Raw genomic sequence first — 13,283 nt, 5'->3', positions numbered from 1 at the left:
AAATATAAAATTTTTGGTGTGCTGCAGAATTTGAGTAATTAGTTTATGTGTTCCATAAGATAAAAAAGGCTAGAAGTTGCTGTCTTGGACCATCATCTCTCACCTCCTTTTTTTTCTATTTTATTTACAACCCTTATTAGGCAGGTTTTTTAACTTTCTTATGCTCTTTTCTATGTCTCTTGACTTCTTCTGGGACATTAATTGTTCCTTCAATGTATTTAATCTATTTAACCCTCTAATTGAATTTTTAATATCAGCAGCTGTTTTAATTTTAGAAATTGTATTTTGATTATTTTTTTAAATTCGCTGAATCTTCTTGAGAGTGTCTTGTGCTTTGCTTATATTTTTGCCTCTTTTTCTGTCTAGTATTATTGGATATAAACCATATTATATATAAAATCCCTGTGATTTTATCTAGAGTTCTTAAAAATCTATTTTTCTCTCTTTTTATCTATTTCTCATTTGTAGGCAATTTTGGGGGTTTGTTTATGTGTGTTTTGTAGTTTTGGGTCATGGAATTGTAACCAGGGGTCCAGGGAGAAGTTTTACCTGTAGAAATTCTTTGGAACTTATATTGAAAGTACTGTATGTCCCTCTGAAGTATAGTTATTTGTTTTAATTGTAGAAGTCAGGACAGTAGAAAGAGGTTGTGGGACATTTTGAATACAATACTAAGTAGATAGATAGTATTAGTTGAAAATGAGAAAGAAGAGAATAATATAGAGGATGGTCTTAGAAAGGAGGAATCTCTTCTGTGAGTCAGAAAGACAAGTAAAAATGAAGATGAAGAAACCTAGAAGTGGTAGAAATTTTTGGAGCTTAAATCTATTAGATGATCCGTATTTTTTTATTAAAACTAGAGGTAGGGTCCTTTTCAGAGAATGAGATAGACCAGGTATAATGATAAGAACAACTGAGCATTTATTAAGTATCTGTTTAATTTCAGGCATTGTGTGGGACTCCTTTTGTAAACTTTTCTCATATAATTCTCACAACACAGCCTTGAAAGGCAAGTGGTAAATCTGTGCTTATACCAGTGTATTGAAGTTTGATGGGATTAAGTAACTTGACCAAGATTGAAGAACTATTCAATGAGAAGCCAGATTTTATTGTTTTTGGTTATGAAAATTCCTACGGTTTCTTTCAGGCCTCTAATAGAATAATTTGGGGTTGAGAAAATTCAGGCTGAGTCAAGCCTGATTGGAAAAACTATCTCAAGTCAGTTGATTCAAGGTCTGTGTGGGTTTTTTAAAGCATATTCTATAATTATAATACTTAAGGAGCTAGTGTTATATTGAGTTCTTTTTCTATATTAAGCCTGTTACATGTATTATCTCATTTAATCCTGAAGACAACCAAATGAGAAATAGGTAGTATTTTTATATACATTTTTCAAATGAGGCAGTAGAGACTCAAGAGATATTAACTAGTTTGCTTTACTACCAAATAGTAAGCCAGAATTCAGAATCAGGCTATGATCCATAAAAATAGACTGTGCTGTTCATCAGAAGAATATAGACATGATCATGATACATTTCATAACATCAGGTTTACAGTCCAGCAAATGGTGATCATACCTTCAATCAGTCTGTGCCTTCCTCTGAGAATTGGAAAGAGGAGCTAAGTTCATCCTCTTCCTGCTAAATAGGCGACTTTATACCACATTACCTATTTCAGAAATTAATACCTTCAAGTTCTGTGTAAAAATCCTTATGGTTTATAGGTATTTATTGTATAAATGATAAAATGACCTATAATGACAGTTTCTAATCTGGACCTGATTCTTTTAGATGATTTGATTTTTAAAGCAGTTTTATAAATCCTTTTCTTTTTTTAAAGTTTTTAAGTATTTGTTGACCTATAAAAACATTTTTTATAATGTTGTGTAAGCATGAAATGGGCAGGTAGAAATTTGTAAAGTTCTTCAGGCCTTTTATCTATATAACCTAAGTATTTATATTTTTTATTATTAGAACCAGATTAATAGTAACCATCTTCGAAGAGCAGAACAAGAGGCGAACAGTCTACAGGAGAAGGTGCAGTATCTTTCTGCGCAGAACAAAGGTCTACTTACTCAATTAAGTGAAGCAAAGCGCAAACAAGCAGAGATTGAATGCAAGGTAAATATATCAAGTAGCTAGTTTGTTTTTGTCAATATAAAAATGCCTTTTTTTGTGTTAGTTCAGCATTGATTACATTATCTTAAAATCAAATAAAGCCCTAAGAAGCCAGTTTTATTTCTCACTTTTTCTGAACTTGGTTTGGTAGTTGCTTTCAGACTAGGTTAGCACAGCTTGCTCTGGGGTGGATTTCAGGCAGGAAACCTCATTTTCAACCACTTGGTTAAATGCCAGTGCATGAAAGTAAGTTAACTAAAGGGTTAAAATGGTATCTCTTTACAATTCTTTTTTTTTTACCTGTAACCCTTCAAAACCAAAGCTTTTAAGGTCTCACCTGAAAAGATAGGGAACTAGAGAGGTTAGGGCAACTCTGCTTTGATGGGTACCTTTTTAGTAGGCAGTGAATACTGACATGTTTTCTGGATAGAGAGCAAAAGGAGTGTGGTGTATTCCAGTGGATTGCAAACATTGTCTACATTTATTCTTATTATTTTAATCAATTTTTCTATTTTGTTGTTAAATGTTTGTATTCGTAAAGCATGAAGGTATTTGAGTGCAAGTACATTTTTTTTCTAAAGTAAATATACAGTATAGCAGTGGTGATAGAGGAGATGGGGAGTGGAATGGGAGGAGAGTGTGTACGTTTGTGAAATAACTAAAGAGATGACTGTTGTCTGAGCATTAGAATGGATTACTGAGGACAAGTTAGAGGATTTTAAAAATAAACTAGACATCCATCTTCCATGATGAGATAGTAGGAATGATGCCCTTTAAAGATTCCAGCCCTATTATTCTATGATAAGAAATAAGACTTTCAATGGCACATATAAAGCTGTAATTCCATCAACTTGTTCTGGTGTCATTAAAAACCAAGAGTGAAGCTTGAGTGGTTTATCAGTGTCACTGAAATCCAGAGATGAAATTACATCCTAATTAATATGCATGGCTGTTACAATTTACACTGACAGAAATCTGTAGGCAGTACTGAAATTTGTACTAATTTAACAGTAGTCCCTCTTGAAGGATATGACTATACTAATTTAGAAATAAAATGACGTGGTCCTGACTGGTGTGGCTCAGTGGGTTGGGTGTTGTCCTGCAAACTGAAAGGTTGCCAGTTTGATTCCCCGTCAGTGCACATGCCTGGGTTGTGGGCCAGGTCCCCTGTTGGGGCCATGCAAGAGGCAGACAATTGCTGTTTCTCTCACACATCGTATATTGATGTTTCTCTTCCTTTCCCTCCCTCTCCCGTACCCGCTCTCTGGAGATAAATAAATAAAACCTTTAAAAAATAAAGAAATAAAATGATGCCACATGAGGTTATATCAATTTGATTTGTTATACTAAATATCTGATTGAGTTTTTATGATGCTGTACTTCTGTGCTGACTTATTTTTAATAACAAAATTTAATCTTTTTCATTATTGGTTTAACATGTGTTGATAACATTGTTATTGGATTTAGTATTGCTCCTCAAATGCCTTACTAAGTAATGTTTTTTTGGAAATAAATCTTTGGGGAATTTGCTAATGAAAATAATTGTTTTCTTTGAATTTATCTAAGCAATAGGCTCAGATTCAGAATTTTAGAGAATTTGAGAACTGTTGAGATTTTTTTTAATATATCATTGTTCATTAATACCTCTGTTAAGTATGTTACAGATTCTGACTCTGATATCTCCCCTGTGATTAAGCTTTATATTGATTTATTTAATCTTTTATAATGCCTTTTGTGGATTTCAAGAATGACCAGTGTGTTAATTGTCACTCTAGCTCCTAGTACATTCTGATTAAGTGTATGTATTTTACCTCACTATGTTGGAACAATTTAGAAACAAACCTAACTTTTAAGGAAGCCAGTTCTTCAATTACATAAATCCAACTAATTTTCATTTAGTTTTATATGGTTATAGCTTATTTGTTGATAAGCAATTATTAAAGTTCATTTTATTTTTCATTTATTTAAAATGTCAGGATACTGTTTTAATATTAATGTTATTTCCCTTCTGTAACTGAATTTGAACATTCCCGCTTAAAGATGAAATAGTACACATGTATGATCCCCAATGTGAAAATCTCAAACACCGTAAACCCAAAGGTTTTTCTCATAAATTTTACACAAACTCATATGGAAGCAAAACCTGATTTTAATTGAAATATGGTCATTTATCATTTTTAAATATCTCAGTTGGTGTGGCTATTTATATTTTACTGCTTCATTATGTTGAGCATTGAGTGTACTGTTTCATTATGGATGCTACCTACAATCCCATTGGGTAAGACTAATGTATGGTTTATACACCGTATTACTTCTATAAAATCTAAAATATCTGAAATATTATAACACACCTGGCCCCCAAGATTTCAGTAATGAGATTATGGGATTTTCTACATAATTATAATACTAGTATTATAATACCCCTGTTCCCTTCTGTCTCATTCTCTTCCTGACCCTACCACGTACCTTATTTTTATTCCAGGTAATGCTTTTATTATTTCTTGATAAGTCATTTTAGAGTTTCTTTAAGACAAATACTAATGAGTAAAAGTACATAATTTAGTCTCACTTTTTTACACACTGTATATTCTGCTTTTGGCTTTTTTATTTTTTTGGTTGTATGTTTGGTAGAGCTTTAAATATCAGTGCTTGAAGAGTCTTCTCGTTAGTTTCCAAGGTACATTGCTTTCTATGTCATAGATGTACTGTTGTATACTTAACTAGGCCCTTATTGATGGGCACATGGGTTGTTCCCAATGTTGTGCTACTATAAACAAACTATAGTGAGTAACCTTGTAACATACATAATTTAATATGTATAGAAATATATTTACATATCCCTGCAAGATAAATTATTCTGGTAAATTTTATTGATTGGTTAATGGATAAATACAGTTGTACTTTTCATAGATTTTTGTCAAGTTACTCTCCTAAGGTTGCACCATTTTGTACTTTGACCAGCAGGGCATTATAGTTCCTATTTCTTTGTCATTTTATTACAAGATGTGTAGGCAAATCTCTTCATTTTATTTTATTTTATTTTTAAGTATACTATATTGATTATATAGTTACAATAGTTCCAATTTTTCCCCTTTGCTCCCCTCTGCCCAGCATACCCCCCTCCCCCAGCAATCCCACCTCCCTTAGTCCTTGCCCATGGGCCAAGCATGTAAGTTCCCTGGCTTCACTCTTTACTATATTAGTCTTTATTTTTAAATAAATAATTAATTTTTTATAACATTAAAAAATAACAATTCCCCCCTCTCAGACTTAAGACCTTTTATAATCTTATAAAGGACAATGGGCAAAGGTCAAATCTCTTCATTTTAAATACATGTAATTTACATATTCTAGGACAGTGATTCTCAGATAGGGTTGGCAGAAGGTGAGATAATGAGACTTCAAAGAATGATGGCATCTACTTATGTATTCATCAATATTTGGGCATCTTCTATTTTTCAGTTACTATGGGCACTGGGGATACAGTAGTGAAGAAGGTGGACATAATGTTTAGTGAGATAATAAGCAAAAATAGATAAGATCATTACTAATCATATACTGTGGACTGGGAATTTGAGGGAAGTGGTAATTAAGATCCAGTGCCAGAAGGTGGTGTCAGAGCTGGGACCTAAAGAGTAGGAAAGAGTCAATCTTAATGAAGAGCCAGGGGAAGATCCCTGTATGGAAAGGGTCTTAGTGTTTTAGCATTTATTAGGAGATGTTGCTTGTAACAATTATTGTAACTTTTTATTTTTTTATTTTTAGAGACTGGGGAGGGGAGGGAGAAAGATAGGGAGAGAAACACCCGTGTGTGGTTGCCTCTTGCACACCCCCAGCTGGGTACCTGGCCTGCAACCCAGGCATGTGCCCTGACTAGGAATTGAACCAACAACCCTTTGGTTTGCACGCTGGCAATCAATCACTGAGCCACACCAGCCAGGACTACTGTAATTTTTAAAAGAACCACATGCCACGGTATGTGGAAATGGGTTTTAGGTAAGGTTGGAGAGAAATTGGATATGAGATCATCAAGTAATAATAGTACAGGACAAAGGTGCTAGCTTGGGCTCAGAAATTGGCAGTTAAACTAAAGAGAAATATATTAATTCAAGATCTACTTGGTGATTAGATAGGTTGGAGAGGGGGAAGATTAGGGGAAATTGATGCCTAAATTTTTGCTTTTATATTTGATTGATATATTTATATATAGCTTAACTAAAGTTAGTTGGCAAACTATAGCACATAGCTGAAAACTCTCTGGCTCCCTGTTTTTGTAAATAAAGTTTTATTGGAATACAGTCTCGTTCATGCACTGATGTACTGTCTTTGGCCATTTTCACACTTCAGTGACAGATAGAATAGTTGTGATAGACTGTATGGCTAGCAGGTCTAAAGTATTTACTATCTGGCCCTTTAAGGGAAGGTTTTTCATTCTTGCTCTAGCCTAATAATGCAGATTAAAGCTTAAAAGTTTGTTGTATCTTCAGCCTTTACATTGTGAATAGCATAAAATATTAAGGAAATTTTCTTTTCCTATTTAATTACTATTATCAGAATCAGCAAAAACTTGCTCATTGACAAATGAGTGAAATTCTAACGTTTCTTTTTTTTTAAATAATTTACTTGTTTGTTTATTTATTTTTAGAGAGAGGGGAAAGGAGAAAGAGAGGGAGAGAAACATCACTGTGTGGTTGCCTCTTACTTGCGCCCCCAACTGGGGAGCTGACGTGCAACCTAGTTATGTGCCCTGACTGGGAATCGAACCAGCAACACTTGGTTCGCAGGCCGATGCTCAATCCACTAAGCCACACCAGCCAGGGGCCTAACGTTTCTTAATTTCACTTCCATCTTATCTCTAACATAAACAAAAATACTTAGCCAGTTACATATTGAAACTTCACTTATTCCTCAGTTTCAACCATAGGTGGCTTATGGCTATAAGAGGTTGGAAAAATTAAGTCAAAGTATTCTGTGAGAATATACTGACTATATAGAATTTATAATAGTGAGTATTGAATGTCTTATTATAGGAGTGTTTTGTACTATACATCCTTTATATCAGTTTATATTAAAACATGTAATAAACTTATGCATAAACATGTGTACACACAGACATACTATGCATGTGCACATACATACAGACATTGCTGGGAGTTGGTTGTCAAACATTTATCAGCACAGCATTGGGTGCAGAGACTACATGTTTTGACTACATGCAAATTTACAAAATTTTTAAAACAGTATTTGCTAGAAGTAAAGTACCAATATCATATCTGAAATACAAAATGAATATAAATTTTTAAAGATTTTATTTATTTATTTTTAGAGAGAGGGAAAGGCAAGAAGAAAGAGAAGGAGAGAAACATCTATTGGTTGCCTCTTGCATGCTTCTATCCAGGAACCTAGTTTGCAATCCAAATATGTGCCCTGACCGGAATTGAATCTGCCACCTTTTGATTTGAGAGATGATACCCAGCCCACTGAGCCACACCAGTCAGGGCAATATACATTATATTTAAAAGCTTAATTATTATACTTTTATTAAATTTAGTATTTTTAAAATTTTTGATATTATAATACTGTCAATATTATATGATCACCATGCTACACATTTTTGATACTAAGTGACTGATAAATTTCAACTGAAGTTAATGGGGAGCCAAATATTTTTGCATACCCTTTTTCTCTACTATATTTCATTGTTATTTTTGGATCATTATTATTTCTCATAGATATTGTAGAATATGGTTTTAGAATTTTTCCTTCATGAAATTTTAAGGTGGTGGGGTAAATATTATGCAGACTTGTGATATAATCTAATTTTATTCTTTATAGTAGTTTGTAAATATTTATTAACATTTATTGCTTCAGAAAGAATATAATTTTAAAAATATTATCTAGTTAATATACTCTTGTCAGTATCTATATTCTTCGTTAGCCTGTTTTCCTAGTTATGTAATGTTTGAAAGTATTCAATAATTGTTTTTCATAAAAACTTAACTTTCACAGTCACCAGTAATTTTAATACTTTTAATTAAGTTAATTTTTAATTTAAAGATCTTGAGCCACATTTGTTTATATCAGTGGTATTTCTTAATATTTAAAGATGGAATACTATTCTATATATTTTTCATTTCATATCAAGTTTAAGAGATAATGGCTTTTTTCTCATTTAATCATGAGCTTATTTGTTATTTTCTAAATTTTGAAATAGGTAACATTGTTTATGTTTTATTATTAGTTTGGTTAATTATGCAGTTTATTATTGGTTTGTTTTGTTTGCCACCCTAGAACAAGGAAGAAGTGATGGCTGTGAGACTCCGGGAAGCAGATAGCATAGCTGCTGTGGCTGAACTACAGCAGCACATTGCTGAGCTTGAAATCCAGGTACTATATGAAAATAATAAAGTACACATAAAAAGAATGCAGTAGTTTTCTCTTCCCTCTGCACCTGAACGATGACTTGCATCTTCATCCAAAAAGTGACTATGGTTCTGTTTTTAACACTTATTCATTTCCAAGTCCATTTTTTTTTATTGTGGTAAAATACACAAAACACATTTTAAAGTGTACAGTTCTGTGACATTAAGTGCATTCACATTGTTGTGCAACCAATCTCTGGAACTTTCAGCTTGCAAAATTTAAACTCTGCAGCTCCTCATTCTGCTCTTCCCCCCCACTGGAAACCACCCATTTTACTTTCTGTCTCTCAGTTTGACTACTTTAGGTACCTCATATAAGTAAAATCATTCAGTATTTGTCTTTTTGTGACTGGCTTATCTGACTTAGCTTAATGTCATTAAGGTTCATCTATGTTTGTCATGTGTGTCAGAATTTCCTTTTTAAGGCTGAATAATATTCCATCGTGTGTGTGCCACATTTTGTTTTATCTGTTTGCCCATTGATGAATACTTGGGTTGCTTCCACCTTTTGGCTATTGTCAATAATGCTGCTATGAATATGGTATACAAATAAGTTTGAGCCCCTGCTCCCATAAGTGGAATTGCTGGATCATATGGCAATTCTATGTTTAATTTTTTTAAATGAGAAATTGCTATACTTTTTCACAGCAGCTATGGCATTTTGCATTTGCATAAGCAATGCACAAGGGTCTTGATTTCTTCAGATCCTCACCAATACTTATTAATTTTGTTTACTTTTTTAAATAATAGCCATCCTAATAGATGTGACTAGTATCTCATTGTGGTTTTAATTTGCATTTCCCTAATGATTAGTGATATTGAGCATCTTTTCATGTGCTTGCTTGCCTTTTGTATAGCTTCTTTAGAAAAATGTCTATTCAAGTCTTTGACCATTTTTTAATGAGATTGTTCTTGAGTTTTAGAAGTTCTTTCTAGTATATTCCCAGATATATGTTTTTTTTAAACAGAGTTTTCATCTTTCTTTTTTTATCCTCAGCTAGGGACATGCTTATTGATTTTAGAGAGAGGGAAAAGGAGGGAGAGAGAAACATCAATCGGTTACCTTGTGCACACGGCCCAGCTGGTGACCAGACCAGCAACCCAGGCATGTACCCTGACCAGGAATTGAACCTGCAACTTTTCGGTTTGCAGGATGATGCTCCAACCAACTGAACCACACCAGCCAAGGCTCAGATATGTGGTTTACGAACATTTTCTCCCATTTCATGGGTTACCTCTTTTTGCTCTGTTATTTCCCTTTGATGCACAAAAGTTTTTATTTTTTTGAAGTCCAGCTTAACAAAAGTCCTACTTTCCTTTGTTGCCTGTGCTCCAAGTCCATTTTTGAATGATAATTGATTGCATTTCTATATTGTCAAGGCTATTTTCAAAAGAAAATTCAAAGCTTTAAAAACAATATGTTTTCAATGAATGCATAAATTAGTGGGAAAACAAAGGAATATCTCTCTGTCCCTCCCTCATCCCTCTCTCTAAAATAAACAAATTTAAAAAGAAGAGGTTCTAAAAATAAACATATTTTGTCATTTCTTATGTCCTACATGTTATTGTACAATATAAGGTACATTTACAATATAGACAAAGTATTATATTTAAAATCTTATTTCTTTCACACTTTTTTATTTTGTTCTGTTCCAAGCCATAAATGCAGTTTTCTCTGCAATATCTAGAATTTCCTCCTCACCTGGAAAATCCTTTTTTCCTTAAATTTCAATTCAAAATTCAGTTAAGTTCTAAGACTTACATGTTATATTATAACTTCTCTTTTGATCTGGGTCAAAACTAATCATAACATGTTATGGTTTGTATAAGTTTATAAAATGGTATCCTTTATGTTCTGTTAATATTCTCCATATAGTAGCACACATTCAGAAAAACTTTAGACATGTATAATATATTTGTAATCAGCTATTTAAATTATGCTATCATATGCAATTCTAGTTTAATATGTACTTTAATAACATCAAAAATATTATAAAATTTTGCTGCATTTCTGTACATTAGTCACAAAAGAGCAAGATTTAAATTACTCTGTTGATTCCGAAATACTTATTGAAATGAAGAACTTAGTATGATGCATGTTTTGTTTAAAATGGAATACAACACATCATTTTTAAAAAATAGAACAGAAAATGTATGAAATTTTTACTATCAATAGCAGTATATTAACATAAAGTGGCACTTAAGTGATCACTGGACTCCTAATTGCCAAACTCATTGGTATTCTTTTGGTATTTATCTTGCTCAGTCTTACCTCATTTGTCATTGTTGACCTCTCATACTCCGCATTCTCTCTCCCCTTGGCTTGCTTTCCTAACACTACTCCCTTTTGACTTTCTTCATTCTTTTTAAACTGTTGTTTTCAGTTTTTTCTGTTGGTTCTGAATCCTTGTGTCCTTCTGAGAATCTTGAGTTTTGGATTTTTTAAAAACAGTATTCAAATGAAGGGTCTCACTTACATGGCTTCAGGAGCCATCTTTAGAAGTGAACCTAATATATCTCCAGCCCTAGCATGTTTTCCCTAATCAGTAATTTTTACACCTTAAAAAAAATTATTAATGCAATATACAGAGAAATTTGTAAACAAAGCAAAATTATAATATATCTTTTAAAATGTTACCCATATGACCAATAAAGAATATTCTCTATATCCCAAAAATATGCCCAATCACATCCTAGTCCCTTATCCTGAATTTTATGGTAGTCCCAAAATTTATGGTGATTGCCATCAAACTCCTTGTAGTTATGTCATCTTTGTATTCATCTCTGATCCACACAGTTTACTTTTCCCTGAATTTTGTATAGTCATATTGAATATTTTCATTTTTACTCTTTTCTTGTTCAACATTATTTTAGTAAGAGTGATCATTTTTATTGTTGTACATGTTCCCTTTTATGAATACGTTACGGTGTATTTATCCGTTGTGATATTACTGGTCCTTTGGGAATTTCCAGATTGGGACTATTATGAACAATACTGTGATTATGAGCAATCCTGCCTACTTTAGTGATCACCTGCCCACAAGTTCCTCTCGCATGGATACCAAGGTGTGGAAGGGCTGGGCCAGAGAGCATACAAATCGTCTACTTTACTTTCCAAAGTGCAACAGATTGAACTCCCGGCAGCAGCATATGAAAGTTCTTATTCTATACATCCTCCTGCAGATGTTTTGATTTCTGTGAATCTGGGGGGTACACAGTGATATTTCATCATGGTTTTAATTTCCATTGATGCGATACTGTTGAGTTTGGCCATTTGGATTTCCTCTTTTATAAAGTGCCTGTTAAAATCTTTTGTGTATATTTATCTTTTTCCTGTAGATGTAGTTCTTTATATACTGATGTTACGTTTTGCAGATTTCTACTCTCACTCTCTGACTTGTCTTTTGTTGATTTTTTTTTTTTAATTTATGGTATCTTTTGATGAATAGACCGATAGCTTTAATGGACAGTAGACAGACAGCTCCACCTGGAAATTGAACAGACACTTCAAATTCACCATGTTTAAAATCAAATGTGTTCCTATTCCAACCAAAATTTTTTCTTTTGTATCTCCTGTCTTAATCAGTGATATCATGTGTTATTGAATTATTCAAACTAGTAGGAATTTCACTTATGCTTTTTGTACCCTGTACCATATATACCAGGGCTGTTATATAGTGTGTACAAATTTTCAACTTTACCTGATAATACCAAATTATCTTACCAAGTGCTTGTGCTAGTTAACATTTTCACCAACATTTTACCTCCTTACCTACTTTATAGATTTGCCTTCAAATTCTTAATAATTCATGCAGATTAAAATGTCTTGTCCAGCTCTTCATTCTTTGAGAGAGAAAAGTCATGAGTAAATCTAAAACTAAATCAAGAGTAATTTTAATTATTTCAAAGACATTTTAAAAGTCTTTCTTAACCTTTCGATACCCCCCTGCCACTCCCTTAATCCACCTGCCCCCCCACAACTGTCTAGTAACTTTCTATCCAGGTTCCTTTTCTGTAGCCTCAGCTCTTCCACAAAGCTACCAGAGTTATCTTTCTAAAACATAAAAACTTTCATTGACTGCCTTTTTCCAACCAAATCACATCAGAGCTCCTCAGCATAAAGTGCTTATCTTTTCCTTATTGTCCAAACCTGCATTTCTAGCTTCATCTGCCAACATTACCTCCCCATCCTTCCTCCCTACCTCCTACATACACACATTCTCTTTTCAAAATTTTCATATTCTCCCCAAATTCTATACCATTCTACACACTGCTCTACCTTCATAAATTGCTGTATTTTTCTGTACCCTCTAGTCCTCTGCTTTTGAGGTATTTTTGCTAAATTCTCCTTGGCTAGCTTGCTATTAATACTTAGTAAATGTGTTTTCAGTAAACATCTTAATGATTCAACTTTTACTCATTTATTTACTTATTATATGCAGATTAAGGTCCATAAAATAGATCTTTTGTTAAAACTTGAAACTCTTTTTTCAATTCTAAGAATAATACATTTTAGGTAATTCTTAGTAAAGGAAATAGATCACTTTCAGGTTCCACTAGGGGGAGAACTCAACTTAGTCAAACATTTTTATACTTCAAATCTCTTCAAACCAACTCTTTCAATTACTGTTACTCTCTTGTGAATAAAATGTTTCAAACTCTTCATTTAATAAAATATTATATAATCTGTTATTTGGTATAATAAAGACTGCTTTCAAATGTAGTTATGAAAATTATACTTTGG

General features: G+C 33.0%; 1 protein-coding gene across 2 annotated transcripts in view; it reads left to right on the top strand.

The window, feature by feature from the left end:
* The window catches only part of EVI5 (ecotropic viral integration site 5), a 203,065-nt gene that overhangs the window by 120,895 nt on the left and 68,887 nt on the right, over window positions 1-13,283 (top strand). For both annotated transcript variants that reach the window (XM_090269736.1, XM_090269735.1), the window contains 2 exons: window positions 1,974-2,120; window positions 8,409-8,504. In XM_090269736.1, coding sequence (XP_090125862.1) covers window positions 1,974-2,120; window positions 8,409-8,504 — 243 coding nt within the window. The remainder of the gene's footprint in view (window positions 1-1,973; window positions 2,121-8,408; window positions 8,505-13,283) is intronic.

Source organism: Furipterus horrens, unplaced genomic scaffold (assembly GCF_987537825.1).
Source record: "Furipterus horrens unplaced genomic scaffold, mFurHor1.1.pri manual_scaffold_3, whole genome shotgun sequence".
In the NCBI taxonomy this organism is placed as follows: Eukaryota; Metazoa; Chordata; class Mammalia; order Chiroptera; family Furipteridae; genus Furipterus; species Furipterus horrens.
This window is presented reverse-complemented; position numbering and strand designations above follow the sequence as displayed.